At 41.4% G+C, this 25,316-nt stretch overlaps 1 protein-coding gene across 4 annotated transcripts; it reads right to left on the bottom strand.

Moving 5' to 3' along the window:
* Positions 1-50: 50 nt before the first annotated feature.
* tdrd6a (tudor domain containing 6a) lies at positions 51-24,871 on the bottom strand. Of its 4 annotated transcripts, none has more exons than XM_021600940.3 (17): positions 24,490-24,871; positions 16,684-16,731; positions 10,460-16,442; positions 10,118-10,245; positions 9,906-9,986; positions 9,734-9,779; positions 9,532-9,599; positions 9,215-9,269; positions 8,895-8,977; positions 8,738-8,807; positions 8,551-8,630; positions 8,409-8,457; positions 8,254-8,330; positions 3,316-3,349; positions 3,070-3,193; positions 2,425-2,476; positions 51-742 (listed from the first exon to the last, which is right to left on the bottom strand). In XM_021600940.3, the coding sequence occupies exons 3-17, from the start codon at positions 16,359-16,361 to the stop codon at positions 734-736; spliced, it is 6,858 nt and encodes a 2,285-aa protein (XP_021456615.2). In that variant the 5' UTR covers positions 16,362-16,442; positions 16,684-16,731; positions 24,490-24,871; the 3' UTR covers positions 51-733. The 4 variants fall into 4 exon arrangements, with proteins under 4 accessions (XP_021456615.2, XP_021456614.2, XP_090089250.1 ...); XM_021600939.3 differs by having other exon boundaries at positions 3,117-3,193; XM_090233124.1 differs by lacking the exon at positions 24,490-24,871 and adding an exon at positions 18,302-20,034.
* Positions 24,872-25,316: the final 445 nt, after the last annotated feature.

Raw genomic sequence — 25,316 nt, 5'->3', positions numbered from 1 at the left:
AGATTGTTTTTAGTCATAGCTGCTGGTAGGACAAAGAACGACGCGTGGAAGGAAGTGCAAGATGATGTATTGTGTAAACAAAACAAAACATTCAGAACACCACCTTTCTTTACAGGAACAACCATCTTGTGAAAGTGTCCAATAATTGAATATGGAAATATATAGAACTTGGGCAAAATTACTCAAACTAAACACATCAATTGTGCAGTGTTCCATAAATACACTAGGCTGAAAGGAGTTCCATTTAGAATACATATTTCAAAGATTGTCAATTTTTCTAAACTTGGTATAGACAGTAATATACTACAAGGCATGATTACGAGTTAGCTAACTAATAGGCATAGTCTAATTGATTCAGCCAACTAAAACATCTAAATTTCACTTTTATAATCAATAGCTAGTTCTGGCTAACTCGATGAACATGCTTTATAGTATACCCTCTGGGGTATTTCTGATCTTGAGCCAAATGAGGTAAAGATGGATGCTTACAGCTAAATAAAGAAGCAACGCAAATGACCAAATAAACTGGACACAGAATGCAAACAAAATGCCACTGAACAGATTGATTTAACATCCCAGATTACAACATGGAATAGAACTGAATGTGTGCCCTCACAACAACACTAGTCACTGGACTGGCTTTGTTCCTGGGTGGTACGAATCTCTGACACAAAGATGACGTCATCATCGGAGTTCTCCTCCACTCTCAGGGAGAGATGAGTCACCTGTGACATCACAACTTCTGTATGGGAGAAAGGTGAGGGCAGAGAGATGTGATGAGAAAATCAGAAATACAAATATCCTGTTTTTCCTGGTTACGAATGGTTTATCATATCATTGAGCTCTAGGCCCTCTATTCTTTTCACCAATGACCTGCCACTGGCAATAAACAAAGAGTGTGTGTTGACACAGTTGACAGTGCATGTCAGAGCAAAATCCAAGCCATGTGGTCAAAGGAATTGTCCATAGAGCTCCAAGACAGGATTGTGTCAAGGGAAAGATCTGGGGAAGGGTACCAAAACAATTCTGTAACATTGAAAGTCCCCAAGAACACAGTGGCCTCAATTTTTAAACAGGAAGTTTGAAACCCCCAAGACTCTTAGAGCTGGCCGCCCGACCAAACTGAGCAATCGGGGGAGAAGGGCCTTGGTCAGGGAGGTGATCAAGAAGCCAATGGTCACTGACAGAGCTCCAGAGTTCCTTTGTGGAGATGGGAGAACCTCCAGAAGGACAACCATCTCTGCAGCACTCCACCAATCAGGCCTTTATGGTAGTGGCCAAACAAAAGCCAATACTTAGTAAAAAGGCACGACAGCCCACTTGGAGTTTGCCAAAAGGCACCGAAAGGACTCTCAGCAACCACAGCTAATGAAGTCACTGAAACACTTTAAGAGTTGCATTCTGTTTTGAAATGTGTAGCCAGTAATAAACATGTCCTGAACATCTCTTCAAATAAGAGCATTGTACTTGGTACAAATAACTTCCTAAATTCTAGACCTCAGCTGAATCTGGTAATGAATGGTTTGGCAGTTGAACAAGTTGAAGAGACTAAATTACTTGGCGTTACCTTAGATTGTAAACAGTCATGGTCAAAAGAGATTCAATGGCTGTAAAGATGGGGAGAGGTCTGTAATCAATAAAGAGATGCTCTGCTTTATTGACACTCCACAAAGCAAGTCCTGCAGGCTCTAGTTTTGTCTTATCTTGATTATCGTAGTGTCATGTGGTCGAGTGCTGCAATGAAAGACATAAAGCTGCAGCTGGCCCAGAACAGAGCATGTCTTGCTCGTCATTGTAATCGGAGGGCTAATATCAATACTATGTATGCCAGTCTCTCTTGGCTAAGAGTTGAGGAAAGACTGACTGCATCACTTATCTTTATAAGAAACAATGTTTTGAAAATTCCAAATTGTTAGCTTAGTCAACTTAAACACAGTTCTGACACAGACACTTACCCCACCAGGAGTCTTTTCACAGACCCCAAATCCAGAACAAATTCAATAAAGTGTACAGTATTATATAAAGCCGTTATTGCATGGAACTCCCAACTCATATTGCTCAAATGAACAGCAAACCTGGTTTCAAAAAACAACAGATAAAGCAACCCCTCACGGCACAACGCCTCTCCCCCATTTGACCGAGACTAGTTTGTGTGTATGTATTGACATGTAGGCTATGTAAGCCATTTTTAAATTGATGTAGTTCTGTCCTTGTCTATTAATGTTCTATATTATGTCATGTTTCATGTGTAACTCAGGAAGAGTAGCTGCTGCTTCTGTAACAGCTAATGGGGATCCTAATAAAATACCAAATGAGTGTCAGCAATTAATTTTTAAAAAGTTATCCCTTTATCATTGGCCTGTTTTATCAGACAGTATTATTGACCAACTAGTAACTATGGATCCCGAAGATATGAACACATACCTGCAGAGTCTTCGCCAGGAAAAGACATCTCTTGCTCAAGCTGCACATCATTCTTAAATTGAATAGAAAATCATTAGTGTCATTCAAAGTTCAGACAATGAGTGCGGTTACATGCACACAATAATGTGATTATGGATAGTCAGATTATTATAATAGTTTAATTAAAATGTTAGCATGCTTTCAAGAAGAACGATGTCCCTAATAATCCTGTTTACATGGAATCAGGCTACCTGATGTCACTGATAAATGAAAAAAGAAATTATAAGAATCACTCCTCAAAACAAATGTACCACAGTGAACATGTTATTTTTGGGAAGCATATTTGACTCAGAGTTTGGACAGTTTGTATGTGAAAACTAAGACGCATACATTGTTGTTCTGAACACACTTCTACACGCGCTAAAGCGGGAGGCTCACTTGGCTGATGCTAACACATGCGCAGATCAAATACACAGCTGGAACAACGATTAAAGTTAACAATTGTAAATATTGCTCAGAAAACCAGGTGTTTTAATCAACGTATGCCAACTTCGATTTTGACCTTACGAGAAGCAGTAGAAGGTGTTTACATGACTATTTCATAATTTGACTACTGCCATAATCAGTTTAATATTGAAATATTAGTGTGCATGTTAACGTACTCACTGTGAAGAAGCACCCCTCCCTCCAGTGTTACTCAGCAGTTCTGTTACCTTGTCCTGTGTAGCAGCACTGGATACTACTTCCACATCGGTCACCTCTTCAATCTCAGCAAACTGTTCTGCACAATCTAAAGACATTTACACTGACAACTCACGTCAACAAGTCACTAAACACAAACAGTCAACCCACAATTGAAAAAAATGTCTGAGTTAGTGATGGAAGTCTGTTGTGTGAAGAGAAATCTTATACCTGAACAGACTTCTTCATGACAGAGCAGATCATCCTAAAATGGCACAGAATAATATTAGTGAAAGTTTGTTGCAGAAAACGTTAAGATTCCCCTCTACTACAACTCAAATAACTTTTTTTTGCTGTGTGTGTGTGTGTGTGTGTGTGTGTATACACTGCTCAAAAAAATAAAGGGAACACTAAAATAACATCCTAGATCTGAATGAATTATTCTTATTAAATACTTTTTCTTTACAAATTTGAATGTGCTGACAACAAAATCACAAATTATCAATGGAAATCAAATTTATCAACGCATGGAGGTCTGGATTTGGAGTCACACTAAATTAAAGTGGAAAACCACACTACAGGCTGATCCAACTTTGATGTAATGTCCTTAAAACAAGTCAAAAGTGTGTGTGGCCTCCACGACCTCCCTACAACACCTGGGCATGCTCCTGATGAGGTGGCGGATGGTCTCCTGAGGGATCTCCTCCCAGACCTGGACTAAAGCATCCGCCAACTCCTGGACAGTCTGTGGTGCAACGTGGCGCTGGTGGATGGAGCGAGACATGATGTCCCAGATGTGCTCAATTGGATTCAGGTCTGGGGAACGGACGGGCCAGTAAATAGCATCAATGCCTTCCTCTTGCAGGAACTGCTGACACACTCCAGCCACATGAGGTCTAGCATTGTCTTGCATTAGGAGGAACCCAGGGCCAACCGCACCAGCATATGGTCTCACAAGGGGTCTGAGGATCTCATCTTGGTACCTAATGGCAGTCAGGCTACCTCTGGTGAGCACATGGGGGGCTGTGCGGCCCCCCAAAGAAATACCACCCCACACCATGACTGACCCACCGCCAAACCGGTCATGCTGGAGGATGTTGCATGCAGCAGAACGTTCTCCACGGCATCTCCAGACTGTCACGTCTGTCACATGTGCTCAGTGTGAACCTGCTTTCATCTGTGAAGAGCTCAGGGCGCCAGTGGCGAATTTGCCAATCTTGGTGTTCTCTGGCAAATGCCAAACGTCCTGCACGGTGTTGGGCTGTAAGCACAACCCCCACCTGTGGACGTCGGGCCCTCATACCACCCTCATGGAGTCTGTTTCTGACCGTTTGAGCAGACACATGCACATTTGTGGCCTGCTGTAGGTCATTTTGCAGGGCTCTGGCAGTGCTCCTCCTGCTCCTCCTTGCACAAAGGCGGAGGTAGCGGTCCTGCTGCTGGGTTGTTGCCATCAGAGGTATTATTACTGCCATCAGTAAAAGTTGCTGCCATCAGAGGTATTATGGTGGTCAAATTTAGAGCTTTCAAATGTCTGATATTTAGACTTCAAGTAAAAGGTTCTAGTAATATTTGTTTTATTACCTTGCCTGTTTGCCTGTGAGCCAACGCCACAGATGTTAGAAAATTGAGACAAGATATGTGTGTAGTAAATCTGAGTAGGTTGATGTTTATGATATTGGATGTGATTTAGTGAGTGTGTACGATGCCTGTATAAGAGTAAGACTATAATGTGTTATGTCCAAATAAATAATAACTTCGCCAATTTGCATGATTGAGTGTCTATGTGTGTAACATGTAGTGCGTATAGCCTTAATATTCATGACAATTGTAATCCATATCGTATCACCGACATAGTTGCATCATAATTACATTTAACATCATCGAAAAACAAATCCCAGTATTTCCATAGCAATTGACATTTCACATGATCATGAAAGAGACCTTGCATTACTCTAGAGACGGCTTCACTACAGTACAAATGTATTCCGTGCAATATGTTATATCCTCAATGCCCCTATTCTGATACCTTCCTCTTGATTGTTTTAAATATATATATAAACTTGTAGAAAAAATACATTTAAAAAATTAGACAAACAAAACACATTAAATTATAAAACAGTTCGACAATAGAGAGGGAGAATAGAGAAAAGAGAGAAGAGCGAGAGAGAGAAGAGAGCGAGATCAGGTGTGTGTGTATATGTGTATGGAAGCGAGCATGTAATTGAGTACGTGTGTGTTCATATTCACTTCAGTGTTCAGATATTTTTACAGTTCCCATACTTTCTTTTCTCATAACCTGAAGTCCCTGTAGAATTTTGTACAGCAATGGTGTTATGCAGCTGTCGCAGAATAGCTGTCCACCTATAAAGAGTTTGTCCACAATGAGAAAGGCAGGCTTACCCTTCTCCCTCTGTTGCCTTTGTACTGGATACAGTATCTTACGACGTTTGTTTATCTCCCTTGGAAATTGGTCATTGAGACCAAATTTGGTCCCTTTAAGCTCTCTTCCCCTGCTTTTGATCAGCTCCCTTTGTTGGTTGTGTTCAAATTTTTCGATGATCGGTCAGGGACCCTTGGTCTTGCTGCTCCAAGCTCCAAGTCTGTGTACTCGGTGGAAAGCCACTGTTTGCAGTCTCTATAGGAAGTTTCAAGGAAGATTGCATGAATTCTCTGATCGCGCCCTCTGGATTATTGGAATCCCAGAAGGAATCTCATTATACGAATCCCAGAAAAAATTACATTTTCACGTATTCTACGACTTTGTATGTCTAGTAGTGACTCCATCACCCCATTTTCCTTGAGTAGACAATCCATGTTGGAATTGTGGATTTTTACCTTGGCTGTCAGTGCCTTGTTCTCTCCTTGGAGCATGAGAATTTCACTCTGGCTAAACTCCAAACTCCCCCTCAGCCCAGATACCTCCTCACAAAACATTTCCAGTGCTGCATGGATTCCAGCCAGAGCACTAGCCTCTACATCAACGGTAAGTTAATCGTCCGTGTCTGTAGATAAATTGTTTTTTATTTTTCGTGTTAAAGTTCTTTTGTGAGGTAGTTGAATCTTTCCATGATGGAGTATGTTGTTCCTCCATAGCGTAAAACTGTTGGTACTAGTTGATTTCCCTCAGGCTCTCCTTGGAATCCAGGTAGGCTCTACACTGCAACCAGTTGTTTTACAAAAAGATAACAATGAGTCTTTCTCACGACGACAAGTGTCTGTAGTACAGCGAGCTAGCACTCGCGGAATCCATGCAAAAAAATGGAACACAAATTGCAGTCCCAGTCGTGAAGGCTAACCACGTCGTGGAATCCTTAGCAACAAAACTTTAGTTCTGATTCAAATGTATTTAATAAAAAACCGAGTGTAGACAGTACAATGTTCTGTTGCGTGCTCTGATGATGCATCTTATCCTATGCAGGTGTTGTTACACATGGTCTGCCACTGCGAGGACGATCAGCTGTCCATCCCCTCTCCCTATAGCGCCGTCTTAGGCGTCTCACAGCACGGACACAGCACAGACTGGTCACATCTGCAGTCCTCATGCCTCCTTGCAGCATGCCAAAGGCACGTTCACGCAGATGAGCAGGGACCCTGGGCATCTTTCTTTTGGTATTTTTCCAGAGTCAGTAGAAAGGTCTGTTTTAATGTCCTAAGTGTTCATAACTGTGACCTTAATTGCGTACCGTCTGTAAGCTGTTAGTGTCTTAACGACCGTTCCACAGGTGCATGTTCATTAATTGTTTATGGGGAAACAGTGTTTAACCCTTTACAATGAAGATATGTGAATTATTTGGATTTTACAAATTATCTTTGAAAGACAGGGTCCTAAAAAAGAAACAACCCTTTTATATATACACTGCTCAAAAAAATAAAGGGAACACTTAAACAACACAATTTAACTCCAAGTCAATCACACTTCTGTGAAATCAAACTGTCCACTTAGGAAGCAATACTGACTGACAATACATTTTACATGCTGTTGTGCAAATGGAATAGACAACAAGTGGAAATTATAGGCATTTAGCAAGACACCCCCAATTAAGGAGTGGTTCTGCAGGTGGGGACGACAGACCACTTCTCAGTTCCTATGCTTCCTGGCTGATGTTTTGGTCACTTTTGACGTCCACAGGTGGGGGTTGTGCTTACAGCCCAACACCGTGCAGGACGTTTGGCATTTGCCAGAGAACACCAAGGTTGGCAAATTCACCACTGGCGCCCAGTGCTCTTCACAGATGAAAGCAGGTTCACACTGAGCACGTGACAGATGTGACAGTCTGGATACGCCGTGGAGAATGTTCGGCTGCCTGCAACATCCTCCAGCATGACCGGTTTGGCTGTGGGTCAGTCATGGTGTGGGGTGGCATTTATTTGGGGGGCCGCACAGCCCTCCATGTGCTCACCAGAGGTAGCCTGACTGCCAATAGGTACCGAGATGAGATCCTCAGACCCCTTGTGAGACCATATGCTGGTGCGGTTGGCCCTGGGTTCCTCCTAATGCAAGACAATGCTAGACCTCATGTGGCTGGAGTGTGTCAGCAGTTCCTGCAAGAGGAAGGCATTGATGCTATGGACTGGCCCGCCCGTTCCCCAGACCTGAATCCAATTGAGCACATCTAGGACATCATGTCTCGCTCCATCCACCAACGCCACATTGCACCACAGACTGTCCAGGAGTTGGCGGATGCTTTAGTCCAGGTCTGGGAGGAGATCCCTCAGGAGACCATCCGCCACCTCATCAGGAGCATGCCCAGGCGTTGTAGGGAGGTCATACAGGCACGTGGAGGCCACACACACTACTGAGCCTCATTGACTTGTTTTAAGGACATTACATCAAAGTTGGATCAGCCTGTAGTGTGGTTTTCCACTTTAATTTTGAGTGTCACTCCAAATCCAGACCTCCATGGGTTGATAAATTTGATTTCCATTGATAATTTGTGTGATTTTTGTCAGCACATTCAACTATGTAAAGAAAAAAGTATTTAATAAGAATATTTCATTCAGATCTAGGATGTTATTTCAGTGTTCCCTTTATTTTTTTGAGCCGTGTATATAAAACAAAATGTACTGCAATGAGGGCACTAGCACACAAACATTTCACTAGACCTTTTATACCTTCTGTAGAGTATGTAGGTCACGAATAGAATTCGATTTGAAGAGTTCTGTTACCTTGTCCTGTGTGGGAGCACTGGATGTAACCTCCACAACAATTGCCTCTTGAGCATCAGTTCTCTGTTCTGTGGACACTACAAAAGGCATTTACATTGGCATCAATAACTACACAGAAATACTACAGCCTGAATCCACAAAATGTCATCACAAACCTAAACAGTCTTCATCAGGACTAGACTTTGATTCCCCTAGAAGGTCGTCCTAAAAATGAACAGAATATCAAAAGTGTCCCAATCAAAGTGGATACAAAAAAACAACGCAACAACTCCTCTCTACCACTACAAATATGCTTACCCTTTCCTGCGGGGTAGCACTTGATATACCATCTGCACAGGTTGCTTTCTTAATCTCAGCACCATCATCTGTGGATGTAACTGTAAAGGATACTTACGTTCATCGTTTAAAATCAACAAACAATAAGAGTGCATTTGTCCATGTATGGATTTGTCTGACACCAATCAAATCAGATGTGATCACATACCTAAACCGTCTCCAATGGGACATGAAGTCACTTCTCTAAGACATGAGTCTTCCTCAAGCACGTCATCATCCTAAAAATGTAACCGAATATTAAGAGTATTCATAGTTCCGTTTTATGACGACAATGTGAATGTCACTTATTACAACCAACTTCTTACCTTATTATCCTGTGTGGGAACACGGGATACAACTTCTACATCAGTTGCTGGTTCAGTATCAACTAGCTGTTCTGAAATCACATCTGCAAAGGCATTGATCATGTTCAGAAACAGTACTTTTTTGGTTGTTTGCATTTAGCTAAACCTGTCAAATGATCAAAGTTGGCAAAATGGGCTCTAGCAATGTTCCACTTTCATGTGTCTTCAGTACACCGGCATAAATTAAGACTGAGAATCAACATCATACAATCTTTGCTGATGTGTCATGTACTGCATTAGATTAAAACCTATGAACTACAGAATTATGAAATACCACTCACCACTAGATTCATCTAATGGTGCACAAACATCAGCTAGAGTAGAGTCATCCTGGACCTGCGATAGAGCATGCTGGAGTTTAATTGTGAGTAACAGGAAATCATTCTCATGTGGAGGAAAAATGGGAAAAGCAATGTATTAACATCTTGTTACAAAACACGCCCTGGTTTTGCACACTACAACAACGTTTTTGCACGGATCTACAATCTCAGTGTCGAGATACACCAGAAAGCCCTATAAAATACATTTTACAATGACTCCATTTTAAAAACAGAGAAAATGCATAGAATCGATACAAAAAGTTTACAATTACACCTACCTCTGAGGCAGCCTTGCTCAGGTCATCTCCTGCAACGGTGTTGTCACTGTCATCTGTGTCTTCATGATCTGTATGATAGCAAACCTGGGATAAGACTCCAAAATAGTGCAAGAAACTTTCACGTCACTGTGTTCTATATCAAGATTAATCCTTTGAGTCATATCAAAACACTACGTCTTTAAGAGATCTGAGACATGCTTACCACGTTCTGACCCAGCATTCGACGATGCTGTATCGAAGTCACCGCTCTGGTCAAGTTCAAAGTGTAAACATATGATGCTCAAATTAACAAACATAACAATGAAAAGGCCATTATCTCTATAGGAAATCTTTGTCATGTGAAGATGGAGGGAGAAACATTCCTTGTTACAAACCTCTTCTGTTTCTGAAGACAACGGCTCAAATATATTGTGTGGGTCTACTATCATTTCAGTGTCGTGATCCAGCAGCAGAACCTAGCGTTTAAAAAATATATATTTTCCAGATAACAGCTCAGGGTTATATTGCAGATACAAATATATGCAGTGATACGTCTCACACATCAGTTGGTCGTTTTTAAACACAGGGTGTGGGGGAGCTTGCTTACCTTTATGGAGTCCTCAAAGATCTTCAAAATCTTTGCTTTACACCAACTCTTCTTAGCAGAGGACCAAACGACACAGGATGATGACCCAACTGGAACAGTTAGCTCAACTCTCTGAAGTTTACCAAACTCTAAAACAGACACACAAAAAAAGCTAAACCTTTCAATATTAAACTAACACACCCAGTGTAATACGTACCATAAAGTACAAAAAATGTATGTACTCTACTGCACGTCGCTCTGGTTATGAGTATCTGCCAAATGACAAATTTAAAATGTAATAAGTACTCAAATTTGATAGAAAAGAATGCAAAGTTCAAATAGTAAATAACGTGTAGAACTCACCAGACTCAGCTACAACAGCAGAGATGTTTACATCCTCATCTCGGATTCCAGATTCCTCTTTTTTGGTCTCCAACTCCAAAGCCAAGGTCTCCAGTTCCTCATCTTTGGTCTCTGACTCCTCTGTGACAGCATGTTCTGACTTTGCACTCTCGGCGACAGGCTCAGCACAGAGTTTGAAAACTTCCTCATAGATGTCGTCTTGACCTTGGTAGATGATTGAAAGAGAAGTCTGGTCAAAGTGTTCGTCGAAGTACAGACGTGACTCTGAGTCATCCAGACTGAAGGCTTTTTCCAGTACTGATACACTCCCACTTTCGTCTTTGTCTACTTCCAATGTGTCCTTTTTAGTCCTTGAAACCAAGATGTCTTTGTTCCCTTGGGAGGTTGCCACTTGAGCCTCACATGAGACTCCACTCTCTGAGACACATTCGAGTCCTGCGTCACTTGGTTCCTCACAGATGATGATTATGGGAATGGACTTAGTCTCTATCCCTTCGTTGGGTGTCTTTGCACTCAGAACCTGTATGGCGGTCATGGATTCTTGGATCTCATTTGTGTAAGACTGTTTTTCTTCCTCTTTGTCATCGTCAATTGACTCAGTGTTACCAAGGTGATCAAAACAGTCTGCATCTACTTGGAAACTTATCAGATCCACATCCTCTGCATGACCTTCATCTGTTGCTTGGGTGAGTACTGAGCTGTCCTGTTGCTCATCAGAAATGTCTGTGCATTTGTCCTCATCCAATAACTCATGAGTTTCACTATGGGCCAAAGCATAGTCTGTGTCATGCTCTCTGACTTTTTTATATGGCTCTTCGGGACTTGAGTTGGGCACTGCTGCCGCTTCCTCAACCAACTTAAATTCACCTACCAGTGAAGGCGTGTCACCTGACATTGCAACTCCTGTAGGATCGGACTTGTCTTCGTCTTCAGACGTTACTTTGTCAATAGAGCTCTTCCAGTACAGCTTCATAGTGTCATTTATCATTTCTTCCTCGCATTTCACCTTGAGGAAACATGTGATCCCACCCCGCTTTTGACTGGATACTCTCATAACTGTCAGGTGTAGAAGTTTGTCTTTTATGAGTTCTGATAACTGGTCAGCAGCAGTGTCATGCCAGGATCCTTGTGAATAATCAAACCCTTCAAGCTGACACTGGAACGCCTGTGGGGGAGTGTCAATGAGCACAGTTGGCATTGGCCTCACAGCTTTCAGATTGACTGTAGACTCATTTCCATAGTCCACAAAGAGAATGGATAGGGCATCTCCATCTTTCCTTAGGACTTCTGCACGGTACCACTGTTCATCGTCCACAAATAGAGCAATGCAAGGGCTTCCAGTGCACAGGGTTTCCATGTCAATTAACGTTGATGCCACAGCATTCCCAGCGTCTGCAACAACTTCAGTGATCTTATCAAGTTTGTCTGATTCAGCAGATTGACACCAAAAGGACTGAGGTCCATTTATAGTAGAGGCATAGACTTCTACGGTCTGTCCCTCTGAAATGTCAGGCTTACTATAACGAGCAGTCTTAACGTCGACCAAAGTGCTCATCTCTGGTGGCACAATTCTAGCAGAAAGGCTTTGTTGGGGCTCTTCTGCCTCTTGGTTGGAGCCTTCTGATGTCTCATGTATCACATCAGACGAGGCTGTTGCGCTGCAGGGAGATATGTTGCATGTGATTGCTTTGCTGCCGTGCACTAGGCCAACCTCCCAAAAAGATCCAGACTGTTTCATGAACATGCACCCTAACCGTTTGTTACCGTTTAAACCAACTTTCTCTTTGAAGTTGGACACAACTTCCGGATTCAGTTCTGCTTGGTTTCCGACTGTTGTCACTCCACTTAGGAAGCAGTGAATACTGAACCTGGGAATTTCAAGGAAGTGTTTGTCGAGTTGACATATCTTGGAGACTGAAACTGTTGCTGTATTTCCAAAGTCTATGAACTCAACAAGAGCTGTTTCGTTTCCCAGTATTTCACTTACAACTGCACGGTACCATGACGAATCATCTGGAAACTCTGCATTGACCAAGTCTCCTTGACTCAAGTCCTTAGTGTGAATGGTTGCAGCAGTTGACTGTTCAACATTGAGTTTCTCCACAATGGAATAAATGTCATCTTCCTCCTTGATCAACTGTACAAAGAAACTCTGTGGACTATTGCAATGTGAGACAAAGACATCGGCTACCATGCCTGGATTTATGGATTTTGAGGGCAGGTCTGAGAGTTTTGGAAGATCTTTCACCTTTGCTTTGGGAACTTCAATCTCCTTTTGTGGTTCACTGAGGGATGGCTTTGGCGCTTGTGGGCCTTTAGTTTCCACCTGAGGAATTGGTTTTTCTGGTTGTTTCCTGGCCTCTGAACAAACTCGCTCATTAGGTCTCCTCAAAGGTACCCGTTTTTGATATGTTGTGTAGGGTGCTCGAGGGAGTTTCTCAAACTTTTGGGTGTCCTCGTCGGTTTTTTGTAACACCTCTTTAGTTGTAGACAGAGGTTTGGCCTCAAGAGCTGATGTGTGGCTGCTGGTTCCATCATGTGGTCTCCTGCTTCGGTGTACCACTTGCTCCTCTCTGTGCATCTCAAGGTTGAACTTCTCCTTTATCTTTGCATTCACTTGCATTTTCCTGTCATAGAGCTCAACCAGCAACTTGCCCCCAGGGTCTTTTGCCACCACAAGAGCCCTGAAGTTCCGGTCAGTCATACTGGTCTCAAACCAGCCGTTCACCTCACTTGTAACCTCTCCGGGGATATCAGAAAGCCCACACTGGACAGCTTGTACAGGCACAGACATGATCTCACTGGCCTCAATGGGAATGGGAAGCAGATCTGATTTTATTACTTCCAATGTGTCGCCATAATCCACAAAGTGCACCAGGATTGTTGGATTTCTAGACTTGATCTGCCCTCTGTACCACTCTCCGTCCGTGTATTTCGCAAAGCACACAGTTCCAAAAGTTTGGGGACAGTTGGTGATCTCCAACTGGCGACAAAGCGTGTTGATGGTCTCTGCAAGTCCTTTAACTGTATCTGCATTCCTTTTCAACTGGCAGTAGAAGTGATTGACATTTTTCACACTTGTCACACTGACCTCTTCTTCACTCCCCGTTTTGATGTTGTGAGTGGAGTAGTAGTAGGTGTCCAACCGGAAAGGGGAGGAAGGGACTTTTTTGGCAGGTGCACGGTTTGCCAGTCCTTTCTGAACCATCAAGTTGCAGACACTCTGAAAGGGTGTTTCCAGATCCACCACATTGAATACCACTTTCTGGGCATTGTACATGACAGCATATATGGTGCACTTCAAGACCCTGTGGTCGGATGCTGCGGTGTCCACAAAGTCGTGGAACTGTCTAATGGCATCTTCAGGCCATTCAGTGGTGTGAGAAGTAGGGAGGATAAGGTTGTACAAGCTGCAACGAAAGGCTTGACCTTTAAGTTGCATGAAGTTGGGATCTATGCGGCGTAAGTCTTGCAGGGAGACTGTTTTTGTCTGACCATAGTCTATGAACAGCACATCAACGTGCAGTGTTGCATGCTTCTGAATGACCAGGGCTCTGTACCACATTCCGTTGTCTGGGTGGCGGGCAACACAGGCAGGTTCCACAGGTTGCCCAAACTCAGTGTCAGCATAATGCTGCTGTATGTCTTGCATGAGCCATTTTAGATGATTCGAATTTTGTGCTAGTTGGCACCAAAAGTCATTTGGACTCTCAATGTAAGACACATTGGCTTCAACTGAACTTCCTATTGGAAACAGGTATTCCTTGAAGGCAGTTCTGGACTCTTTGACAGTGGAATCACTGGTGGACAATCCTTGAGGGCCAACACTTGCCTTGAACACATCATAAGGAATGGCACGTGGGCTCTGTGTTGTGGGGGCGATGATAGGCCTTGAAGAGGCCTTGTGAGGGGTCTTACTTGTGTCGCCCTTCTCTGCATAGCCAGCATTGCAAAGCAGCTTACTGACATCTCGCTCTCCATGTGCAGAGGAATCCATCAGTTGAACAATGTAAGCACCATGAGACTTTGCAGTTACGTGTACATCCAGGATCTTGTCTGCGATTGATTTTGTGAAGAAGTCTGTAGCATTTCGGCTCCATTTCTCCTCTTTTGGTCTAATACCGGCCAGCCTACACTTTAGTGCAAGTGCTGGCAACTCTTTAAACTTGTCAGGAAGGACTCCTAGATTGAACCAGTCAATCATCTCTGTGTTTCCGTAGTCAAAAAAGAAGACCCTGGCCTTGTTCCCAGTGACTTCAGACACAGTCGCCCTGTAAAAAGAGTTATCTTGTGATCTGGCAGCACAATAAAGGCCAACTTTTGGACATTCGACAACTCCTGCACTGACTGGGTTGCTGTACAAATCAGCAAGATCATTCATCATTTGATTAAATGCATCTGCATACATCTGTGTATGAATCCAGAATTCTGAAGGGTTCTCCACATGTTGTACAACTGCCACATGTGAAGAATTCAGAGGGAGATCTTCGGCATGATATTTAGCCTTAATTTCCATGGGATCACCAGAGTTTGGTGGTGCAGTTTCCTGAAATTTGATTCCATCTGGATGTGGAGGACTTGCACAGTTGTTGCGAACAGCATAATCTCCATGCACCTTCTCAGAGTCCAGCAAACATCTCTCCTTTGTGCCAAACAGTTTGTTGATGTTTGTGTTTTCATTCCCATAGAGTGTTACGTAGTGGACTCCCTCTGACAGACTCTGGTACTCGAACTTGGCGATCACAGTCCTGTTCAGAAGTAGGGATTTCAGATATTCAATCTGGGCAGCCGTCCATCCAACGCCTTTGTCGATGACGCCGTGGAGGGAGCAGACGTATGTGACAACAGGCATTCTGAAGAACTCTGTGGCCAGTGGTCTGATGTTCTCCACTTGGACAAACTGTTTCTTCCCATAGTCGACATGGAGCACTTCAACCACATTATTGGCTGGAAAGACATGTTGTAACATAGACCGATACCATCTTCCGTCACTTGCTCTTGAGGCACATGGGGAACCCAATGTTTCGGGTCTGGTGATGCCCGTTTCCACTCGTCCTTCATAGTGTTGTGTAATCTGCTCCGTTAGTTTCTTCAACTCTTGAGAAAACACCTTCAACTGACAGAAGACGCGCAGTGGGTTGGTTACCTCCGTGACAATGACCGTCTCTACGGTTTCCGTTTGCAGCTCTGGATACATGTAGTGCTGCTGCTTCTCAATTTGCTCACGGGTCTCTAGTGGGTCATTTCTCACAGAGGACTTCTGTGGATATTCTGTAGAGTTTGAAGCCCCACTCTGCAATGACTTTGAAACGTAGAGCTTGAACTTATCGGTGCTCAGCTTCTTAGCAAACCCCATTTCGTGCATCTGTCTAGATACGCAGGGCACATCCAGGAGGAAGGTTCTATGGGGCACCAAGATGTCCTGGACACATGCATCAACCGTCTTTCCGCAGAGGGATTTCAGAAATTCTAAGGCCACTGGAGACCACCTGTTCTCAGGTGACACGGGCAACACATTGGAGAGAACACAGAATTCTACCTCAGGGGGTAGGTGGAAAAACTCTTTCTGACCCCAAGCCAACATGCTAGTGGTGACACCAAGCATTCGCCCTTCGTCAATTAGGAACACATTGTAACTTGAGCCATTTCTTGAGACTATGCGTACCCTATACCAAGTTTCATATATCTGAACCAGGCACACATCTCCAGGATTTCCCTCCAACTCACGAAAGGTTTCTCTGGGAAACTGAATGTCTTTTCGCAGGTGTTGATAGGCAATTTTTCGCTCTTGATCAAAATTGCCCCATAGCTCCACAATATCACATTGGGGATTGCAGTTCACCCTTGTTATGAGAACTGAAACTTTTGAACCTGGTGTTGGGAGCCCAGGGATTGAACACATTTTGACGTTGTCAAAGTATTCCGTCTTCCATCAACTATCAATGTCCATCCAACAAATCATAAATGTCAAGGTCCAATGAGTCTAAGAAAAGAAGTCAGTAGATTAAATTCTGGATTTTGGACACAGTGCCATTGAGAAACGTTGATAACAATAAAATCAAAAATACTCAGCAAATAAGTCGTTGGGCACATTGAAGGAGAAATTACCTTTTTTAAAATATTTTTTTAAACCTTTTACCAAATCGAAACTTTATGTAAATGATATGTAAATGGTAGGAAGGATCCAGACACTTTTTTTTTGCGATTTTTTTTGAGAAACTTACCCCAACCCGGCGAGTCACTTCGTCATCCTTGTTGTGCTGTACAGGGCTCTGAAAAAAACATGAACAAATGCAGATTGAGTCGCACCTTGCAGATAAAGTTCGGAATGACAAATTCATATGTCTAAAGACCTGCATCACTATAATGAGAGCTTTTCAGTTTCTAAAAGGAAATATTTGTATGTTTTCAGAGCCCCTGTACTGCACAACCAGGATAAGGACTTTATCATTATAATGATAAAGGTGGGTGCTTATATTTGTCGTATTTCACAAATGTACATTTGTGCATTACAGGCATCTATGATTTGGAAATGTGTTTATGCATATCCCAACTCCCCCATAGACATTCTCGGAGAGTGGGGTCGCAGCCAGGATCTGCCATTATCAATGGCAATCCTAAACCAATTAGGGCACCGACAAATGTTGCACCTTGTCAGCTCAGGGATTCAAACTGGCGACCATTCGAATTTCTGGCCCAACGCTCTTACCACTAAGTTATCAGCTGACTTGCTGGTTGAGGTAAGATTCTCTAAAACAAGTGAAATGGCAAAAAAAAAACATGTCTGGACCCTTCAATAACATGCCATTTACACTAACGATAGAGATTTGGTTGTAAAAAGCCAACTTCTCCTTTAATTTTGATTGTATTATTCAATCAAAACTAGAGGTCGACCGACCGTGATTTTCCAACGGCGATAACAATTATTGGAGGACCAAAAAAAGCCGACACCGATTAATCTGACGAGATATAGATAGATAGATAGTCAGATTATTATAATAAATGTCAATTACAACAAAACTGAATGAACATTACTCTTATTTTAACGTAATACATAAATAAAATCAATTTAGTCTCAAATATAATGAAACGTTCAATTTGGTTTAAATAATGCAAAAACACAGTGTTGGAGAAGAAAGTAAATGTGCAATATGTGCCATGTAAAAAAAGCTAACATTGAAGTTCCTTGCTCAGAACATGAGAACATATGAAAGCTGGTGGTTCCTTTTAACATGAGTCTTCAATATTCCCAGGTAAAAAGTTTTAGGTTCTATAACATTTGTATTTCATATACCTTTGACTACTGGAAGTTCTTGTAGGCACTTTAGTATTGCCAGCCTAATCTCGGGAGTTTATAGGCTTGAAGTCAAACAGCGCTGTGCTTCAAGCATTGCGAAAAGCTGCTGGCACACGCAGGAAAGGGCGGTTTGAATGAATGCTTAGGAGCCTGCTGCTGCCTACCACTACTCAGACTGCTCTATCAAATATCAAATCATAGACTTAATTATAATATAATAAACACACAGAAATACGAGCTTATGTCATTAACCTCTCTGGGATATGTGGGACTTGCGTCCCACCTGGCCAAAAGCCAGTGAAAATGCAGAGCGCCAAATTACTATAAAAATGAAACTTTCATGAAATCACACATGTAAGATACCAAATTAAAGCTACACTTGTTGTGAATAGAGCCAACATGTCAGATTTCAAAAAGGCTTTTCATCGAAAGCAAAACATGCTGTTATCTGAAGGTAGCACCTCCATAAACAAAGAGAGAAAGCATATTTCAACCCTGCGGGCACAACACAAAACGTAGAAATAAAAATATATTTCATGCCTTACCTTTGACGAGCTTCTTTTGTTAGCACTCCAATATGTCCCATAAACATCACAAATGGTCCTTTTGTTCGATTAATTCCGTCGATATATATCCAAAATGTCCATTTATTTGGTGCGTTTGATCCAGAAAAATCCCTGTTCCAACTTGCGCAACGTGACTACAAGATATCTCAAAAGTTACCTGTAAACTTTGCCAAAGCATTTTAAACTACTTTTGTAATACAACTTTAGGTATTTTTTTTACGTAAATAATCGATAAAATTGAAGACGGATGATCTTTGTTCAATACAGGAGGAAAACAAACTGTAGCTAGCTTTCTGGTCTCGCGCCTCTATCTAACAGTACACTTCAAGTGATCCTCGTTCAAGATGGCCGTACTTCTTCATTTCATAAAGGAAAAACCTCAACCAATTTCTAAAGACTGGTGACATCCAGTGGAAGCGGTAGGAACTGCAAGAAGGTCCCTTAGAAATCTGGATTCCCAATGAAAACCCATTGAATAGAGTGAATTTAAAATTTAAAAAATCTGAATGGTTTGTCCTCAGGGTTTCTCCTGCTAAATAAGTTATGTTATACTCACAGACATGATTCAAACAGTTTTAGAAACTTCAGTGGTGTTTTCTATCCAAATCTACTAATAATATGCATTTATTATCTTCTGGGGATGAGTAGCAGGCAGTTGAATTTGGGCATGCATTTCATCCGGACGTGAAAATACTGCCTCGTCACCAAGAAGTTAATATGGTAAAATCCAGAAACTATCGTTTCGAAAACAAAATGTTTATTCTTTCAGTGAAATACGGAACCGTTGCGTATTTTATCGAACGGGTGGCAACCCTAAGTCTGAATTTTGCGGTTACATTGCACAACATTCAATGCTATGTCATAATTATGTAAAATTAATTACGGTCTTTGTTAAGAAGAAATGGTCTTCACACAGTTCGCGTCGAGCCAGGCGACCCAAACTGCTGCATATACCCCGACTCTGCTTACACAAAACGCAAGAGAAGTGACACAATTTCAGGCACCGCATTGATTATATGCAAAGCAGGACAAGCTAGTTAAACTAGAAATATCAATCACTAGTTATGTTAAGATTGTTTTTTTATAAGATAAGTTTAATGCTAGCTAGCAACTTACCATGGCTCCTTGCTGTCTGCACTCGCATAACAGGTGGTCAGCCTGCCACACAGTCTCCTAGTGGATTGCAATATAATCGGCAGGCATCCAAAAATGTCGATTACCGATTGTTACGAAAACTTGAAATCGGCCCTAATTAAAATCGGCCATTCCGATTAATCGGTCGACCTCTAATCAAAACCAGTAATTGGTGTTGAAGTAAAGGTCGAAAATAACTTCATGTACTGAGGGAATACATATTTTAATCACAGCCGAGTTGATTTGTTCCATACTGATAACATTGGTTGAGTAGACAACACGAGTCAGAGCATGTTCTATCGCATTAGGAATGCCCAGATAAAAATGTTGAGTAGCCTACATTAATCAAAACATGTATTAACTAGTAGAATGCATAAAAGGAACAGTGTTATTGATCGCTCCTTACCAGGTTGAATGAATATTGCACCATGTATCAAATTGATCTTTACAGCTGTTTAACAAGAACTAAATCAGTTCTCATCTAAAACTACTCAATACACCGACTGATCATTTAACTTCTTATGGCTGGGTGCAGTATTGAGTAGCTTGGATGAATAAGGTGCCCCGAGTAAACTGCCTGCTACTCAGTCCCAGAAGCTAAGATATTAATAGTATTAGTATATTTGGATAGAAAACACTCTGAAGCTTCTAAAACTGTTTGAATGATGTCTGTGAGTATAACAGAACTCATATGGCAGGCAGAAACCTGAGAAAAAAATCAAAACAGGAAGTGGGAAATCTGAGGCTTGTAGGTTTTCAACTCATCCCCTATTGAAGACAGTGGGATATGGTCATATTGCACTTCCTAAGGCTTCCACTAGATGTCAACAGTCTTTAGAACCTTGTTTGATGCTTCTACTGTGAAGGGGGGCCGATGAGCAGCCATGAGCGCAGTCTCACGAGTTCACGTGATAGTTAGCTTGCGTTCCATTGCATTTCTACAGACAAAGGAATTCTCCGGTTGGAAGATTATTGAAGATTTATGTTAAAAACATCCTAAAGATTGATTCTATACTTCGTTTGACATGTTTCTACGGACTGTAACGGAACTTTTTTACTTTGTCTGCTCGTGCGTCATGAATTTAGATTACAGGGCTGAACGGGCTAACAAAAGGAGGTATTTGGACATAAATTATGAACTTTATCAAACTAATCAAACATTTATTGTGGAACTGGAATACCTGGGAGTCCATTCTGATGAAGATCATCAAAGGTAAGTGAATATTTATAATGCTATTTCTGACTTCTGTTGACTCCACAACATGGCGTCTCTCTCTTTGGCTGTTTTGGTCTCGGCGCGCCATACTCAGATTATTGCATGGTGTGCTTTTTCCGTAAAGTTTTCCTGAAATCTGACACAGTGGTTGCATTAAGGAGAAGTTTATCTAAAGTTCTATGTATAATAGTTGTATCTCTTATCAATGTTTATTATGAGTATTTCTGTAAATTGATGTGGCTTCTCTGCAAAATCACTGCATGTTTTGGAACTACTGAACATAACACGCCAATGTAACATTTTTATTTTTGGATATAAATATGCACTTTATCGAACACAACATACATGTATTGTGTAACATGAAGTCCTATGAGTGTCATCTGATGAAGATCCAAGGTTAGTAATTAATTTTATCTCTATTTATGCTTTTGTGACTCCTCTCTTTGGCTGGAAAAATGGCTGTGTTTTTCCGTGACTTGGCGGTGACCTAACATAATCGTTTGTGGTGCTTTCGCTGTAAAGGCTTTTTGAAATTGGACACTGTGGTGGGATTAACAACAAGATTATCTTTAAAATGGTATAAGATACTTGTATGTTTGAGGAATTTTAATTATGAGATTTCTGTTTGAATTTGGCGCCCTGCACTGTCACTGGCTGTTGTCATATCGATCCCGTTAGCGGGATCTCAGTTAATAGAAACTGTCAATTGAATATGAATAGGCCAATCTGAATTTTGCCAAGGTGGTGCCTGGTTTACATTAGGGCACTGCACAATGGTTCAGGGAATAAAAATTGGTACTCCTGTTTTCAATACCTCACCTTGTCCTGGGTAAAATAAAGTTAATGATGCCTTTGACCTTAACAAGGGCCCAAGGACCAGTGGAAGCAAAATAGCCCCATAACATCAAAGCTACACCCCCATATGTTACCGTAGGTATGAGGTACTTTTCTGCATATGCTTCTGTTTTTCGACGCCAAACCCACCACTGTTGTGCCCTTGTTAAGGTCAACGGCATCATGAATTGTACTAAATACCAGGACATCTTAGCCAAAAACCTGGTTGCCTCTGCCAGGAGGCAAACACTTGGCTGCAAGTGAATCTTTCAGGAAGACAATAACCCAGAGCACTAATCAATATCCAGAAAGATATAGTTAATTACAGTCTCTGGACTTGAAGCCCATTGAAAACCTGTGGTTTGAATTGAAGAGGGCAGTCCATAAGTGCAGACGAATGATATCAAGGATCTGGAAGGATTCTTTATGGAGGAACGGTCTATGATCCCTCCCAATGTGTTCTCCAATCTCAAAACATTTGAGAAAAAGGCTCAGTGTCGTTAGGGGAGGGTGCTAGAGTATTGAAAACAGGGTGCCAATCATTTTGACCCCCATCTTTTTTAGATTTGTTTTACTTGTTAAACAAAATCACTTTTTCTTGGCAATTGTATTATTACACAAAATAACTTCCCCATTTAACTCCCATCCGGCCATGATTGGGAGTCCCATAGGGCTGCGCGCAATTGGCCCAGCATCGTCCGGGTTTGGCCGTCATGGTAAATAAGAACGTGTTCTTAACTGACTTGCCTAGTTAAAAGGTTACATTTTATATATAAAAAATATTGAGCATACAATATAGCTAGTAATTGTATTAGTCTTTTTGCTCATCTTTATCAAGAGTGCCAATAAATATGGACCTGACAGTATATAAACTGATTATGCACTAATGTAAAATAAGATTGGCATATCAAGGGAATTCAACATCCAGCAAGATTTGTGTTAAGTAGGCCTAAGCAATTGTTTTATATTTTTACTGCAATTCTTACTTCAACCTCAATCACACGGGAGATATGAACATTCAACATTAATGTATTGTATTGGCATGACCTTGTGCAGTCTTCACCCGCAATGTTGATCTTACAAGGAAAAAGAACCTGTGAAATGACAAAGCTATTAAACGTGTCCTATTGGGTGTACTAGACAGAGCAGGGTTCCCTGGTTAATTTTATTTGGCCTCCCAAGTTCTGGGCTTTAAAAATAAATAAATAAATAAATAAATAAATATATATATATATATATATTTATATTTGTATTGTTGGACATAAGATGTAAAAACACCAGCAAATCAAATCCAAGTTATTTAAATGTAGGAAATCTGTCCAAAGTATTCCCTCACATACTAGAGATATACACTGAGTGTCCAAAACATTAAGGACACCTGCTCTTTACATGATAAACTGACCAGGTGAATGCCATGATCCCTTATTGATGTCACTTGTGAAATACACTACAATCACTGTAGATGAAGGGGAGGAGACAGGTTAAAGAAGGATTATTAAGTCTTGAGACAATTGAAACATGGATTGTGTATGTGTGCTGTTCAGAGGGTGAATGGGCAAGACAAAATAATTAAGTGCCCTTGAACGGGTACGGTACAGTAGTAGCTGCCAGGCACACCGGTTTGAGTGTGTCAAGAACTGAAACGCTGCTGGGTTTTTCACCCTCAACAGTTTCCTGTGTGCATCAAGAATGGTCCACCAGCCAACTTGACTTGGGAAGCAATGGAGTGAACATGAGCCAGCATCCATGTGGAACGCTTTTGAAGAGTCCATGCCCCGATGAACTGAGGCTGTTCTGAGGGCAAAAGTGGGTGCAACCCCATATTAGGAAGGTGTTCCTAATGTTTTGTATACTCAGTGTATGTGAGCTTAAATGTAAGCAAGGTTTGAAATTATTATAGTTTTAGTCAAATGTTTTACATTTTTGGGCTTGTTGCAATCAATTTGCAGTCTACACATGTGTAATTATGTACCAGGCCCCTGACCATCTGCTCAAGAAAAATGTATCAGCTTGGGGCTTAATCTAGTTGATGATCCCTGTACTAGAGAAATATAGTGAAATTCACAATCTTGACATTATGTAGCTTGACATGTAGCTTACCTTAACCTAGGCAATATTTTCAAATAAGTCCCATTAGCCTACTCTCTAGGAAAATCATACACAATCGATAATAACCCTTCCATGATCAAATCTCTCATTTAGGCCTATTTTACAGACATTTAAATAATGTAACATAGCAGGCAAATTATACAACAGGCATCTCTTCTAAACAACTTTGTACATAGTCAAAATAGTTGTAGCCAACCAATGAAATGTTATGATACCATCAAATCTGTCAGTCCGGTTATTTCCTCCCATAAAGTCACTATCAACTTTGACGTTACTGCCACCATGTGGGTTAAAATGGTAATGGTTAGTATTCTTATTCGACTCCACCAAATTGACATGTCTTTGAGCTATTATGGGTTCACAATCACAACAATTGTTGTCGGTCAAATGTGTTTATCGTGCAGTAACATGTGGTATACCGTTTTAAAAACACCAACCCTGAAAGGCGACGCTCTAACTACTAACGTTAGCTTGCTAACTACAGACCAGAAAGAATTACAGCACATGGCCAATGCAACTGCCTGTCGAACCAGTTGGGATAGCCAACTTAGCTGGGTAGCCATCTCAATAGCGATCTATGAATAAACCATATTCAGTAAAAACCCGTTAACTACACAATTTCACAGTTAAAATGCCATGTATTAGCTGACAATTCACACAAACGACGAATGTACAATAACTATAGTAGCTAGTTTGCTAACGTTTGTTTGGCTAAAATGCAACCAAGTTAGCCGGAGCAGCGTGCAGGAGACATTAGCTAAAGAAAGGCAAGCAGAAGTCAAAATAAATTGGCTAACTAACTTTAGATAGATGAATTAGGATTCATCATCCACGTCAAAATAATAATAATTATCAGTAGTAGCTAGCTGCTCACCCTTGCTTTGCAAATAGTTGTCCTTCTAGCGCTGATCAACGACGTTTCTTCAAAAAGGGCAGAACAAGCACTTTCAAAACTTCCCTCAATTAACTTGTTAGCGGCGTCGCGCCATGGCGGGAGACTTCTCGTTCTCAAAATGAATAATAACGTTACTCACGTCATCAACGTTCGGAAGCTAGTATTATTGTCCAAGTTATACCAAATATTTGATGCGATCTGCTTATCAATAGGCTACAGTTACATTTGAAACTGTTGGAAATTTGCAGGCAGGGAAAGTAATACGATGCTTTGAAGATGCCGCTGTTGTATGCAACTAGCTAGCTTCTTTTGCAGTAAGTGGAGTGAGTGACCGGATGAAAAAATGCAACAGCAAAAAAAATGTTGCACTTGGCTTCTGTTTTCGTCTCCACCCCACTCAACAGGAGGGGACTAATGGTATCATCAAATCACATATAAAGAGTTTTATTATCATCCGTATATTTAGCTTTCCATGCCTGCACATTGAGAAAGGGCATATGCCCTACACAAACCTACAAAAATCATGTAAAAAAAAAAATGAATGCTGTTGGATGGAAAACCTGGGTTACTTATAATATAATGAAAGGCCGAAAGGTCAAATACATTTACCCTAAATTCTTTGAGGGACATGATGATCTGGGTTCTAGGACCAAAGAAGGTAGCCTGGTTGCTGTCTCTGTTCAGCTATTACATTCCACCCCTTGCCACTCCTAAATTTGGCAAATGACCGGAGTGACAAGGAGTAGAATATTAGCTAGAAAGACTGGTACCCACACTACAAAGACGGGTCCACAGAAAACCATGTT

Source organism: Oncorhynchus mykiss, chromosome 4, assembly GCF_057628025.1.
Source record: "Oncorhynchus mykiss isolate SJ-2025 chromosome 4, ASM5762802v1, whole genome shotgun sequence".
Taxonomy (NCBI): Eukaryota; Metazoa; Chordata; class Actinopteri; order Salmoniformes; family Salmonidae; genus Oncorhynchus; species Oncorhynchus mykiss.
This window is presented reverse-complemented; position numbering and strand designations above follow the sequence as displayed.